The sequence below is a fragment of the Microtus ochrogaster genome (assembly GCF_000317375.1).
Source record: "Microtus ochrogaster isolate Prairie Vole_2 chromosome 14 unlocalized genomic scaffold, MicOch1.0 chr14_random_2, whole genome shotgun sequence".
NCBI classification, from domain to species: Eukaryota; Metazoa; Chordata; class Mammalia; order Rodentia; family Cricetidae; genus Microtus; species Microtus ochrogaster.
In genome coordinates this window covers 9,176,921-9,192,434 of record NW_004949097.1, presented here as the reverse complement: position 1 = coordinate 9,192,434, position 15,514 = coordinate 9,176,921, and the positions used below count along the sequence as shown (strand labels likewise).

General features: G+C 43.7%; 1 protein-coding gene across 1 annotated transcript in view; it reads left to right on the top strand.

The window, feature by feature from the left end:
• Positions 1-15,514, top strand: part of LOC101992526 (sulfotransferase 1C2-like) — a 19,875-nt gene extending 4,361 nt beyond the window's left edge. Inside the window, exons 3-6 of the mRNA XM_005364641.2 lie at positions 2,188-2,314; positions 8,617-8,711; positions 8,997-9,183; positions 14,229-15,514. Of these exons, the coding sequence (XP_005364698.1) occupies positions 2,188-2,314; positions 8,617-8,711; positions 8,997-9,183; positions 14,229-14,362 (543 nt within the window). The 3' untranslated portion in view covers positions 14,363-15,514. The remainder of the gene's footprint in view (positions 1-2,187; positions 2,315-8,616; positions 8,712-8,996; positions 9,184-14,228) is intronic.

Genomic DNA, 15,514 nt, shown 5'->3' with positions numbered 1-15,514 from the left:
CCCTCCATGGATGGGATGTAGGCTATTGGTCCTCCATGGATGGACTTGTAGGCTATTCTCCCTCCATGGATGGGATGCAGGCTATTGGTCCTCCTTGGATGGGCTTGTAGATTGGTCCTGAAGGCCTGAGAGTAGGTCAAGCTTCCCCTGCCTGTGCAGGGCTGACTTCCCTCTAAATGTCCTCTAAAACTTTTCACTTTGACTTTTCTTTTTTCAGATAAAAATACTTTATGTGTATAGGTGTTTTACTTGCATGTATGTCTGTGCACCACATGTGTAGCTGGGGTGTGTGGTGGAAAGGCAGAAGAGGCCAGCAGGGAGTTATAGTCGTATTATTTTCTTCTTAATGGTTTTTTCCTTCTTCCCTTTTTGTTAGGAAAATCCCTGGCATGAAATTTATATTTTGTAACTCATTTTATGATACTTAATCATGATTTTATTTTTATGATTTGTGTGTGAGAGAAAAAGATGGGGGAGAGGGAGAGGGAGAGGGAGAGGGAGAGGGAGAGAGAGAGAGAGAGAGAGAGAGAGAGAGAGAGAGAGAGAGAGAGAGAGAGAGAGAGAGAGAGAGAGAGAGAGAGAATGCACATCTGAGTAGAGATGTCCATGGACACCTATGGCATTGGATTCCTCTGGATCTGGATGACAGGTTGTTGTGAGCTGCCCAGTGTGGGTGCTGGGAACTGAACTCAACTCATCTGGAAGAACAACAAGGACCACTAAGCCATCTCTCTAGCCCCTCATGATGCTTTGGTTAATAACCCTTTCCCTGCCTCTCATGGAGTATCACACTCTCTTTCCTTTCTAGTCCCTAACTTTCTCTGGTAATTCTTCAGGTTTCTCTGTTGACTCTTATATCTACAGCAATGCGTTTCATTATTTTCGTGAGTAGATATCACATACATATAACAGCAGGGCTTCTCCAAAAGCTTGCTTCTCTATCCAAACAACTATCTTTAACTGATCAATGGAGGCTTAAATCTTTGCTACTTTATCCCATTTTGTCGTTTTAGAAGTGAGTTTGCCAATCTTTGGGTTTCTGGAAGCCTGGCACAGTGAGAGAAGGTCAAGGCCTGGGAGGTTGCTTTGTGTTATGAAAGCTAGAGAGGATCTTGGGTGGGGCTGGGTAAAGGTGGTTCTTTATTCCTGCACATATCGACCTTTACACATCTCTCAATTAATGAGGAACCAGGCACTCACTATTCATGTGAGCCACACAGTATTTGGACTATGAACACGCTACTGGAAGATAGCAGTGTATTAAAAATGACTCAGCAAATTCTGTCTTACCTAGGCAAATTGTGACTGCCCCGGTTGTCAATTAAAAACACAAGAACATCTCTTCCTTAACTTCTGCAATGTTGGCTCTGATCAGAGATGCTCCATTATCCAGCTTCTATTGTTTTCTGGGGTCTTCTCACCTGTTCCTTTTGTAATCCTGTCTTAGAACTCCTACCTGCTCCATTGTCAAGAGCACATGTCATTGCCTGTTCCCTCAGCTGGCTACACACTGAGAGAGGTCGCAAATCCCTTCCATTTTGCTCACTGTTGGAACTGGATCATTGCATATCGCCTGACATTCAGCACACACTGAATACGTGTTTATGGGCTGAATTATAGTTACAGTATTCCTAGACACTGGGAGGGAATCTTAGATGTTCTACTGGGCAAGGAACTCAATTGTCAAAAAGGGAAAGTCTAAACTATAGGTTTTCCTATAAAATAACAGTGCATGCAAGTGTTTTCTAACATATAGACAAGCAAAGAGTTTTTTTTCTCCATGAGAGGCAGGGAAAGGGTTATTGTCAGCAATTTTGCCTGACAATAAATAGGGATTTTCCCATCCCTGGCCCTGAAAGACAGGACCACACTTAGTCAATAGATTTAGAAAGCTGTCCACAGGCTGTGAGCACCATGTCTGCTGGGAGATGGTGAAAACCACAGAAATCCAGGTCAATTCTAGAACCTCTGGAATCCAAATCTGTACACTGACTTTCGTCAGTGATGACTCCTATTGCGCACCCTGGATTTCCAGTGACAGAAACCTAGGAGTGTTGAGTCTGCAGCTATTAAAAAAAATAAAAGGTATAATTTGCACAGGTAAATTTTAGCCACAACTCTTTTGGGAGATACTGTGTGTGTGTGATTATTTTCATCCTAGAATAAGGGATTTGCATGTTTCAACAGATTGTCTACGTCATCAGGAATCCGAAGGATACGGCCGTGTCCCTGTTCCACTACTACAGAGACAACCCCAACCTTCCGTCCCCTGAAACATGGGCTGCGTTTTTAGAGCTCTTCCTCAAAGGAGACGGTAAATCTAACAACCATCATTGTTTTATTTCTAAATTGTATCTGTTTACTTGTGTGTGTTCATGTATGTGCATGTGTTTATTGTGTGAGTGTGCATGTGTGTGTGTGAGTGTATGCGCGTATGTGTGCACAGCACATTGGCGTGCAGGGTTATTAGGAGAATGTTGGTGTTCTGCTCTCTCCATCCCCACCTTGCCTTCTTGAGACAGGGTCTTTCACTAAACTTGGAGCTGGGCTGGCCGATGGGAAACCAAAGACGTCCTCTGGTCTCCACCCTGGCCAGGCTGATGGTACAGAGTTGCACTTGGACACGCTCAGCTGTCTTATAACCTGGATGCTGGGGTTTGAACTCAAATCCTGGGATTTGTGCTGCAAGTGTTTGTATCTACTGAACCATCTCCCAACCCTGACAATCATCTTTTAAAAAATCATTAAATGTTTTGAACTTTCTCGCTCAAAATGAAAGCGGGCTCCAAACCTTTGCTAGATCTGACTGCCAGCTTCTACCCATGCGCTGAAGAGAAGATCCTTGTTCCTTCTAAGGAAATTCTTAATTCTTTCACAGCCCTTTTTACGGCTTCTGGGGAGAAGCATATTTGTGGGTAAGTTATAATATCTTCAAAATAGAGATTAATTTTGTAAGAACTTTGTTTTCATGCACCATGTTTTCCTGAAGTAATGACGTGCTGAGCGAAGGGCAGCTAGGTTACCTGGAAGACGCTGTGAACAGAGAAAGTACATATGCACACACAAATTCTCCCAGGGAAACCAGCAAACACAGCGTGAGCAAACTGATTTCCTGAAAGGTGGCAGGAAACGAACGATTGCTCCCAGAAACACTGACAAAGCAGCTCAGGGCACATTGCACCTGCACCGCTGTTTAGCTCATTCCTTTCCCCTGACTCAGTGGTTGGGGGAAACCTTTAAAAATCTAAATAAAGACAGTTTGCCAAGATAGTTAAGAAATTAAGAGACATGAGTTTAAAATGATGAAGACCTGTAGGACTTGATTTTGGGGGTGGGGGTGGGCTACTGCAAGTCTTTCTCAGTTACACATTTAATAAGTAACTTTTACTTGAAGAATAAGTTGCAAAGAATATCCAACTTTCTGCTAATTCCCCACCCCATCCTGGGTTACTTAGCCTAGGTTAAGGAATTTATTTACATATCACTTTTTTGAGGTTTAAAAAACTTAGTGTTTGAGACTTCATACCTGTAATTAATGTGGTTAGGTCAAATTCAGTCTCCTGATCTCCCCATCTCTTCCAACTATCTCCTCCCCCACTCCCCATCCCTGCTGGACTCCTTCAGGTGCTTGTTTGAACCCGCTGAACCCTACCCCGTGCACATCCTGCCCGGAGAAGTGGACACAGAAGGGCTTCCGTTTCACAGCGTTGCGGGCAGATAGTTCAGCGGTTAGCAGTTAGTTTCAGCACCTGTAGCCTGATCCTGCGATCCGCAGAGACTCCTGCAGGAGGCACAGAGGACTAGGCTGGCCTCGTGCCATTTCAGTTCGTCCTTCAGATATAGTTCCCTCCTTGACAAATGCTGCACATTTAGCAGAATCCTGATGACTCGAGACTGGCATTACGTGACTCCACAGACACCTCGTCTTTGTGTCGCTCCCACAACCTCTGGAGCAGTGAAGGCTTGGGCATCCTATCACTGGGCCCAGGCTCACAAACCCCACACCAGCCACGCACTGTTTCATCCTTACTGTCTACTGTCTGCTTCCCATGTGACGGAGATGCTTAGCTAAGTACTAGGTAAATACTATCTTATTTCACCCTCACCAGAACCTCATGTGGTAGATGAGGCTATCTTCATTTTATAACTCCAAGGAGTAACAGACTTGGGAGGCTGAATAACTCAAACACCGACAGATACATAACAAATGAGGAGTAGAGCCAAGACCTAATGTTTCTTCCAAAATCTTTCTGCTTACTGTGGTGCCACAAGGTGTCCAGTCTAAAAAGCTACCTGATCAGGAATTCTTCTTCCACATGACCATGCTCTAAATATTTAAAGATGGTTAGCATGCCTCTCTCTGCCTCCAGTCCATCTTTGGAATAAATAGAGTCTAAACACACATCTTTTTTTCAGAACAGACCCCGAGTCTGCTTTTTCTCAAGATGGCAAATACTATTTTTTTTGTTCCCATTTTGCACATTGTAGCTCCTTCTCATCTATGCTTCCTGTGCTCCAACCTGGTCATGTCCTCACTATGACTCTGCACGCAGAATGGGAATACGCCCAGGTGAGGTATAGGGAAGGCTGGGCAGTAGCCGTGTGACCCTGCTCCTCCTCTACATGTTAGTTTTTGGTAGACAGTCATAAAAAGTGCCAGGGCAGGCCAGAATGAAGCAAGGCTAACTGGTGCCAGGGAAATGTGCACCCAGTGACCACCGTACCATCATAGTGGATTATCTGGGAGGAGAGCAGGGAATGGTTGGACAAAACATTCCAGGCATTTCTCCTACACCTTCTTGGGTGAATGAATAGATCTTTAGTGGTAATGGGCTCTTATCTATAAACACCCTACATCTGGCCTCTCCGTCCTGCACAAATCCTTTTTAAAACCAAAGCTTTAAAAACATTTATTTGGACATGAGCAATGACTTTACTGTTCTTATTTGTAAGACAGAGGACGGACATAGAAGCCCAGCACGTGAGAGGATGATACAGGGGATTAGGAGTTTGAGATGATCCTGGGATACACAGCAAGTTCAAGTATAGCATAGGCTGCATGACACCATCTCAAAACAAACAAACAAACAAACCTCAACATCACGAAACAACAGCAGAGAGAGCAAAAGCATTGCATGTGCTGCAATGCAGATGCATGCGTGTATGGGTGTGTTAGCCTGTGACCTTCAGGGGGTGTTTGAAGGACTCTGAAGAGTGTCACATGCTTAGAAAGACTAGATGACTGAGGTGGAAGGCATGGCATCAGTTCTGGTCTGTACTTCATTCCGTGTGGTTTTGGTTAAGCCCCCAAACTACTTAGAGATCTATCCTTCACGTACAGGGAAGACTAACAGAATAGCACACCTTTAAGGACCTTGCAGATTCAACTTAAGAAAGGACCACATTCCATCATAGAAGTCCACTGAGCCCTTCTACCAGACACGGAGACTTCCGTGGGTTTCACACGAGGCAGATGTGCATCCAGGGAGGTTCTTTCCTACGGACGGTTCTATGATATCCTGGGTTGATCTTCTCAGCTCCTACTTACACGAAGACAATAGAGTAGAGTGGTGTAGCCAGATGCTGATGTAACCATCTAATTTACCTCTTACTTTCTGGGTAGTAGCTTTCAAGTTAAACAATAGCTTTAAATTTTGCTCTGGTGCTATCAGGCCGCATTAATAGCTCAATGAAGCTAACGCCTTAATATTGAACACACTGGCACTTTTAGCTCCCTCTCCAGCCTTGTCCTAGGGTTGTCTACTTCCAGGCCCTTTATTGCAGAAAGTTTGCTTTGTAATACAATGGCTGTATATTCAGAGTAACTTCTAGAAACTAGAACCTAAGACTTGCATTACAATTAGTGTCAGGAAGAAGGCAGAAACAGCTAATGCAGAGAATAGAGCATTACAGTAATGCATGTAGGTGGGAGGGAGCCGTGGAGCCACAGGTTGCAAGCACATATCCAGAGTCTAAACTCGGAGTTGTAGAAAGTCCTCTAGCAGCAACTGGAGAGAGGGGAGAAGATGGAGCGTTTTGCTCTAATGCTGAGTGACTTTCCTTCTTCTTTAGTTTATTGAAATAAGCATTAAAGTATCAGGGGACCATTGCTAAGGACATGGTTGAGTGAGCCAACAAGGAGAAGACATCAAAGACAGAATGGGCTGGTAGAGAATGGTAGGAGCTGTCCGGTAAAGCCATTACAGCCACAGGTAAAACAGAGGTGACAGAGATGATTGCGACAGATGGTCAGTGTCCTTAGTGACATTGGCTGAGAGACCAGGTTGATTGAAGGCTGCGATTAGGAAGAAAATGTGCAATATCCAAAGGGTATAATGTCTCAAACGAACCTTTATTTTATAGGAAGAGGGGGAAGTTCTGAAAGTTTCTACCAAGCAAAGTTTCTGACTTACTTCTCAGACACACAGACTGGGCGAGCTCTGCCCTCGGGCATTCTGGGGAGGAGGGCAATTTGGGTGTAAGCTGAAGCCAGGAGTGGGGAGAGAGGGCCTGGTGAGCCTGTGACACACGATGCATGTGCAGAAAGCAGTTCCCCTGAGAAGAGGATTTGGCTTTACTTTAGAAGTTCAGTTTTCTTTACAACCTGGAAACTGAGGACTGTGATTGACAAATCAGCTGCATTTGTCACTTGAAGAGTCTAAGCGGTTTAAGGTCTCCTCTGCACACAGTAGTAATGGACTCTCACAGAGCGCTAGCCAGGAAGCCCACACAGTTCTCTCTTCTTCAGATGGCCTCCGTCCGTTTGGAGAAACATGGAATAGAGTTCCAGTTCTGACCAACAGAACAGCTGCCTTTGAAGTTAACATCAGTTCAGCTCTGAAATTTCCTCTTAAGTGCAGTCTGTGGCTCGCTGCAGTTCATTTTTTTCTGAAAGAGCCTTGATGGGTGAGATTGAGTACATTCAAGCAGTGGTCAGGACTGAGTCGGCTGCCATCCCTGGTCGCAGGACACAGGCTTCTCTCGCCGTCCCAAGGCCTCTCGCCACATCCATAGTTGTGGGCAGTGACAATCCTCTGGGAGCCTAGGCAGTGCGTACTGGTAGGAAGTAGAGGGTGGAGGTTGATCTTAGGCTGAGACCCTGCTGGTGTGAGATCATCCTTCATCCCTTGAGGCTGGAGGAGAGAAAAGGCAGTCTTCCTTCTACAGGTATTTGAGTCTCGGGAAAGGGTGGCCATTCTTAGAAAACCAGTTCTCCATTGCTGCTGTGGACATTGGGCGATTCTGAGATAAGATTGGACAAGACTGCAAATCAGCCTGAAGCACTGCTAAGGAAAAGCAAGGCAACTCTTTGAGGAGTTTCCTGTCTGTCTACCTGGGGATGCCAGAGAAGGCCAACTCCATAATGACACCACAGTAGTCCCAGAATTTCCTGATTTAAAAATACACAGCAAAATATGTCAGACTCAGAAGGTCAAACACTATGCATTTTCTCTCACATGTGGAATCTAGATTTCAGTGTGTGTGTCTGTGTGTGCGTGTATGTACGTGTTGTGTGTGTGCGTGTGTAATAGCAAATAATAATACTGTACATGGAAATGTCACTAAGAAACTCATTACTGTGAGAATGAATGAATAAAGAGAAATATGTATGTTTACAGGATTATTTATTTGCGTTTTGTTTCCTCAAAATCTGAAACCATCAAGCATTGTGGGTAGTTTATGAGTTAATTATATCGCAGCTGGGACACGGAGGTCATAAGCCAGATTGGAGGTTGGGGTGAGAGTGACACCTGGACAGTGGGTAGGGACACATTTAAACCTCCTCTGCTTTAGGGATCGTAGTTCCAATGAGCTGATGTCCTGAGACAAGAGCAGGCTTTCCTTTCTGACTATCACTGCTGAAAAGATCACAGTGAAGGATATTTTACTTTTGAAGCTGAAGAGTTTTTCAAGGGTATCATTTCACAACAAAATACATAATGGCAATTGCTTATAAATACTTAAGGCTGAATTGTTCAGTCTTAAACTAAAATAAGTGAATAGAGTATTTTTAAATTTATTATGTTTTTAATGTGGTTTAAAATTTTTAGACAATAGATACTATAACTATTGTAAGAGCCTTTAAAAAATAAGTTTTAAAACTGGGCATGATAGCTCATGGTTATAATATCAGTACTTGAGAGGCTGAGGCAGGAGGATTACTGTGAGTCTCGGAATTACCTTGGCTACACAGTGAGACCATGGCTCAAGGAAAAGTTTTAAAATGTTTGTGATAAAAGCCTGGAATTTTGAATGTCACTTTAAAGAAAGAAAATGACTGATACTAAATGTTTCCTTAGAGAAGCTTAAAAAGTTCAGAATATAAATATTGAGAAAGACATATGTTTTGACTTTGCTGCTACTTTTCATAGTGATAAACATATTTACTAGAAATAAGGAAATAAGATAACCAGAGTATTGTGCAAAGATGTGGCCACGAGCATCTCCTGACAACACACACCTAGCTGAAATAACAGGAAATGAGCCTTTCTGGGCCATCTCACCCCAGGCTGATGGAGCGAGTGTTCTCCTGACCTCTGTGCTGACTAGGAAGGAGCCAGACGTGGGCGAAGCCATCACTGTAAACAGTAACACCGCTGTGTACTTCTCTTCCAGTTGTGTATGGCTCCTGGTTTGATCACGTGTTGAGCTGGGAGAAACACAAAAATGATAAAAACGTCCTCTTCCTATTCTATGAAGAAATGAAGAAAGTAAGTGTTTCACATCAGCCTAGGCTAAAACCAAACTAAATTCAAAGTCAGGGGAGGAGAAACGAGGGTGGGGGCGCACGCCTTTCATCCCAGCACTCAGGAGGCAGAAGCAGGAGGGTCTCTGTGAGTTTGAAGCCAGCCTGGTCTACAAGCGAGCTCCAGGACAGCCAGGGTGACATAGGGGAATCCTGCCACAAAAGAGCAATTAATAAATTTTGCTTAAGGAATGGATTTGGTAAGTAGATAAGAGGCATACTTACTTTCTTTAATTTTCCTGTTGCTCAGGATTTTGTTAAGAGTCTAAATAAAATAACTGATTTCCTTGGCTTTGATGTGAACGACAGCGATATTAGTAAGATTGCCCGGAACACATCATTCAGCGAGATGAAGAGTAACGCAGTGAAGGAAAACTGCGACCCCAATCACACCATCTGCGCCCTCACGTCCGACAGGAACCTGGTGTTCAGGAAAGGTAGGTGAGGAGGAGATGGCTCCATCTGTGGCTTCTACTGGGGAGCACACTTGGCTTTTGGTTTCTGCACGTTCTTTCCTCATCTGGCAGTCAGCCACTAAGACTGGAGATACTTGAGTATGTGCAGACTCATTTTGTTTTCATTGTTTCCGAAACAATAGCAAGGAACTACTATGTACCGACATTGAGATCGTAATAAGTAATGTAGAAATAATAAGCGATAACGAGAAGCTTTCGTAGGCTATATGCAGGTTTTATGTACGCAGAGGTTAGATGCTATTTTATATAAGCTGTGCATCTCAGAATGTTGGTGACAGAGAATTCTGGCGTAGGTGAAGTTTCTCTGTGTCCCAGCGCCTGGCTCCTAAAAACCACTCTGAAACTATTAATTGTAAATGCTCAGCTGATAGCTCAGGCTTGTTGCTAGCTAAAACCTTTAAAATTAACCCATGTATTTTATCTATCCTCTGCCACATGGTGGTACCTTTTCTCAGTACAGCACGCTCATCTCTTGCTTCCTTTTTGTCTGACTTGTGGTTCCTCTGCCTCCACCCTTCTTCCCAGCATTCTCTCTGCCCTGAAATCCTGCCTAGATATCAGGCAGTCAGCATTTTATTAACGATGACAGCGACACATTTTCACAGTGTACAAGAGGATCACTCCACAGCATCCTGGAACCAATCTCCTCTGTGTACGCAAGGATGGCAGTGATTGTGTTAAAGTTCTCATGGAGTTTGTGCTTGCCGTGTCTTCACAATGGACCTCACATTGCTTATGCGCATAGAGACATAAGAAAAGGAATTAATCTCCCCCAGTGATTCTCCAGGCCCAAGTTAGAAGCAAGTAGTGAGTGAATATATCTCTTTTTTCCCCTAAAAATGTATGTAACAGTATAGGTGCAATACCCAAAAATGCCAGAAGGAGTTAATGGTTGTGGGTTACTGGGAATTGAACTCAGGTCCTCTGTGGAAGTAGCCTCTCAGCTTCTGAGCGGTCCCTACAGCACCTATAACTGCGTGGAAGTGTGTGAATTTTTATCCAGACGTAGGAGAAATGGCCTAAACATTATAAAGGCAAAGCATTTGTATGCACAGTTGCATGAACGATTCCTACCAGAGAGCAAGTGTTTCTTTGCCTCCTTTCACCCAGCCAAATATAATCCCCCACAGGAAATACTTGCCAACTCATTGTAAGACAGATATTATCTTAACTGTGCAAATTTTCTATTGTGATTCACCTTATTTATGCAGAGTCACAGAACCAAGGCTTAGAAAGGAGCCAAGCATTCAACTCGGTAAATATTAATAAGCTATTAATTCTGGAACTAATACACAACTGTTGAATAAAACACAGCATCACTTCTCCAAAAGTTCATATTCTAGACGAAAATGCACACTGCTAACAGCCTGAGCCACAGCTCACAAATCACCACACAGAGACTTTTTAACTATGAAACCTTGGCCTATAGCTTAGGCTTGTTCCTAGCTAGTCCTTATAATTTACATTAACTTCCATCTATTATCCGACATTCTTTTACATGGCTCAGTTACCTTTCCACATCCTGCTTCCTCTGCATCTGGCTGGCGACTCTGCCTTTCATCCTCTCCGTCCCCAGAAGTCCTGCCTAATCTCTTTCTGCCTAGCTATTGGCCCTTCAGCTCTTTGTTACATCAATCATAGTGCTGCAACTTTACACAGTATAAAAGGATATTCCACATCGACTTTGGGGAGGGGGTGTGTGAGCAGGATCATACTTCTGCAGATCCAGGACTGAAAGTCTGAGAAATGGTTATGAAAATGGGGGGAGAGGAATGCTGTCCAGGGGAGCCAATGGCAGAGAGGGGGTCAGAGTCCACACTAGAAGAAGCTGTGTCTCCTTCCGTCTCTCCTCTTCCCCACTCCTCCTCTCCCCTCTCTGCCCTCTCCTCTCCTTCCCTACTCTTCCCTACTCTGCCTTCTTCCCCCTCCTTGCCTTTCCCTAACCTCTGTTTTCTGGTTGAAGAAGGAGCCGTACAAACAGGCCAGTGTGGCACAGAGTGGTAGAGAAGGCTGTACATGTGGTTGGAAGAGTGTGAAAGGGAGGCAGAGGAACTGAGCAAGACGCTGAGGAGCTGTTTAGGTGGGAAACATGGGCCACCCTGGGTCAGTGACAGGAGTCCTGCTTGTGTGGTTTAATCAAGAAGTCGGTCAGGGAGCAGAGTCATCTGGGAGGGAACCAAGAGTAGATAGCACAAGGGGCAGAAAATGGATCTCAGGGACCTTAATACCCAAGAGAATGAGGCAGCCCAAGGGGAGCCAAGAAAAGACATGGGCCAGAATTAGACGGAAAGCCGGGACCACACATGGGAACCTGTCCGTGGATCATGAGCTCTAGGCAGTTTCCACAGTGAAGATGGAAGAGGCCTGCATGAGCTGTGAGAATGTAGGGCAGAAAGACAATGTGGTACTTGAGAAGGTCTGGAAAAGGTCAAGGGGGATTCTGGAGAGGAGATGAAGAGAGAACAGAGAGAGCTCGGAGGAGTTAAAAAGGGCAAAGAGGAGAAAGGAAAAGATTGGGAGCGGCTGCGTAAATACGAGAGCGAGAAAGAAGGGCACTCTGGGCCCTCACAGTGATGTTTGTATTACATCACCCTTTGGGAGTCCTGTAACACAGCAATCATTGTTCTCAAATCTCACCCCATAAACATGAGACGCTCCTGTGCTGACTGTCCACCCCCATGCTCCAACCTACCACAGTTGTGACCCCGGCAAACATCCCTAGATGAAACTCCACCTGAAACCACTACCTGTAACTAACAGCACCTGAGTACCACCATGTGCTGGCTATAAACACAAAGACCAGCTCCTACTGAACACATGCACCAATGTAAAACACTTTACACATAAAATGAATAAATCTTTAAAACAACCCCAAAACATATGGCTAGCAAGTTTCAGTCCACAGGTCATAGTTTTCTGCATTCAGATTCTTGCTGTCTATTTTAATATCATCTCTGTATATTAATTTTTCATATGGACTGGGCTCATATGAAGACCATGCGAGCATCTTTAATCCCAGTACTCTAGAGGCACAGGGAGGCAGATCTGAGGCCAGCCTGATCCATAGAATATGTGTGTCCCAAGCCAACCTGAACTACATAATATGACCCTGTCTAAAAAAGCAAATCATATAATAACAGTGTTTTTCAGTAAAATACACAAACTGTGAAAAAGAAAGCTATTCCTAGAATACAATGCACTTCTTTTCTGTTGGTGACATTGTCTGGCATGCAATCCAGCCATGTGTTTTCTTAACACATGATGTAAGGTGCCTCGCTCTCGGTTATACACACAGCATCCCCTGTTTGAAAAGGTTTACAAGCCAAACCTTGTGAACCTTGGAAACAGAAGATCACAGAGAACAAGCTCAGAGATAAATTAATGTGCCCTTGGCCCTAAGACAAGGAGACCCCAGGGATGGAACCCGAGCTCCAAGTTTGACAAAGGAGCATAATAGAAGTGAGAAATTCAGTTCTGAGGGCTCAAGAAACACAGCTTTTCAAATTAGGAGAGGCTAGCAGACTATGTACACTTAACACCAAACATTTTGTATTGGAAACTGGTGTTTATGTGCCCAGTTCTTCACTGTTAATTTTATAGAAAGGGTTTCTAAAACTATGCTGAGATCCCCATCTCTGTGGTGCTTCCCAGCCCAGCTTCCTCTGTGTAAGACCCAAGGAGGTGAATGCTGAACCCAGCCTCCTCTGTGTAAGAACCAAGGAGGTGGACACACGAACTTGCGCTGTGCTTACTGCCTCACTTAGGCTTTGGTCCCATTTAAACTGGAATGTTCTTGGCTACTCCAACAAAAATACATCCATATATGTAATAAGAAGATGCTTGTTCGTTTCCCCACCACCCAGCAGCTCACACCCAAAATAACCACACAGAAAATGTATTAATTAAATCACTGCTTGGCCCATTAGCTCTAGCTTCTTATTGACTAACTCTTACATCTTAATTTAACCCATTTCTATTAATCTGTGTATCGCCACATGGCTGTGGTTTACTGGGCAAAGTTCCAGCATTTGTCACCGGCGTGTGGCTCCATGGCTTCTCCTGGCTCCCCCTTCTTTCTCCCAGCATTCAGTTTAGTTTCCCCCATCTCTAAGTTCTGTTTGCACAGGCCTAAGACAGATTCTTTATTAATGGATGCTATTCACAGGCAGCGAGATGTCTCTGTCAATTCTAGAGTTTTGGAAGTCACTTACAATGTACTTCCGGTTTACTTAGGTAATATTATATCCTTCTGGAGTCTTTGATGGAGTTGAAGAATAGATAGTTATAGTTTTCCTTAGTTATGATAAAAGATAAAATAGACATAAATATTGTAACTATAATTCTTGCTTGATACTTGTCTTGTTATGTGTAATTTTACTATGTTAAAGTTAAGACCTTTCTTTTTATTTAAACAGAAAAGGGGGAAAGGTGTGGAAAGTCCTTCTGTGTATGTGTTGCTTTTATTGGTTAATGAATAAAGAAGCTGCTTTTGGCCAATGGCTTAACGGAGTGTAGCTAGGCCAAACAAAGATAAATGAAGAGAGTGGTAGGAGTCAAGAAGAGGCCATGGAGCCGCCAGAGGAGAAAGACGCCAGCTGCCGGCTGCAACCTTGCGGTATGCCACAAGGCTAGGGGTGAAATATAAAATGATGGAAATGGGTTAATTCTAGATATAAGAGCTAGCTAGAAATATGCTTAAGCTATTGGCCAAACAGTATTGCAAATAATATAGTTTCTACGTGATTATTTCAGGAGTCTGGGCAGTCAGGAAATGAGTAAGTGACCTCCTATAACATATATTTTAAATCTTTCTTTAAACAAGTAATTATTAACTGTAAAAATTAATATTAAACCATCACAGTCATCCCTAGAAACACCAAAAAAGCAAGTGAAAAATGGTCCCCCCATCGTCTCACCAGGAGAGACCAAGCGCTTTCCCGTGTGACTGCAAAGCTGACAGATCTCCTCTGTGAGCTTCCTGCCTGATAGATTTCTTGTGTTTCCAGGAGTGGTGGGTGATTGGATAAACTACTTCACTCCGAAGCAGAGGAGTGCCTTTGATGAACTGTTCATGGAGAAGATGGAACACAGCGATGTGGGCAGATGCCTAAAGGAGTATACAAATTCAGACGGGAAATGAAGCGGATTTCCCAGCTCTGCAGTGCAATGCCTAGAAAACGTGTAAATATTCTACCGTTGTGGAAAGCAGGTCTTCCTTCATTCCAGCGAGAAACACATACTGCAAGAACGTGTCAAAAGTGGCTCTCGTGAGAGACTATTATCAACGTGTTTGGTGACAGTAGAGAATTATTAATAAAAGGAGCCATAAAATTCTCCACTAGCTGAACTCTGTAGCCATTTCCATTGTGTTCAGAAAGGCCCGGTGTAGTTCCTGCTCAGAAAGGCATTGTTATTGTAAATCCTCCATGAACTGTGCTGATGTGGAAAAGGGGTAAAGGATTGAGTCATATCACAATAAAACAGACACCATCCTGCCAAGCTTGGAATACCTAATAGTAGGATCCTATCGCACACTGATGAATATGAAGAATGAATAGATAGTCCTTCAGATGAACATGACTGGGCATGCCCGGATTTTCTTAATGCCATGTCAATTAAATTATAAATTTTTCTAATTTTTCAATTTAGAGACTGAACTTTCCTTTGAATATGTCCATGCTTATGATTATAGTATTTAGAGTATGCATGCTCTCTTCCAACTCATGCCCAACACTAATCCAGGATCTGCAGCTTTCTGTAAGGTGTATTACCCTGTGCCTTCACTAGAGGGCGCTGTAAGGAAGGCTCAGTGAACTTTAGTGTTTTCCCACAGGTCTCAGCACAATTTACTTCTGTTGTGCACTCTTACCGAAGGCTTGCTGGGAAATCAAAACTGTACTATCTATAGCTCTTAATGCTGAGCTCACAGCAGGAGGTGGGTTTGCTGAGTTCTTCTGAACTCTGATTTTTGTGTCCTAGTGTATTATGAGCCTATGTAAACATTCTGGGACATAATCTGTTGGGGCATTTTGTGTGGCGTCGATAATTCAACACGAAGTTCAATTTGCATAAATCTTCTGTATGCATGCATTTGTTACAAATAAAGAGCATTCCTTTTGACTTCGTGCAACTCTTCCTCTCAAACTAGCATGGTTCACTTTAGCCACTTCCCTTCTTCAAGTAGATGAAGTCACTGAAGGACAAACCAGGGTGATCTTGATGCAGCCTTCCTCATGGAGCTGGGAAGATGCACAACCGAGCTGACTTCACATTTGCTCTTGATACCAGGGAA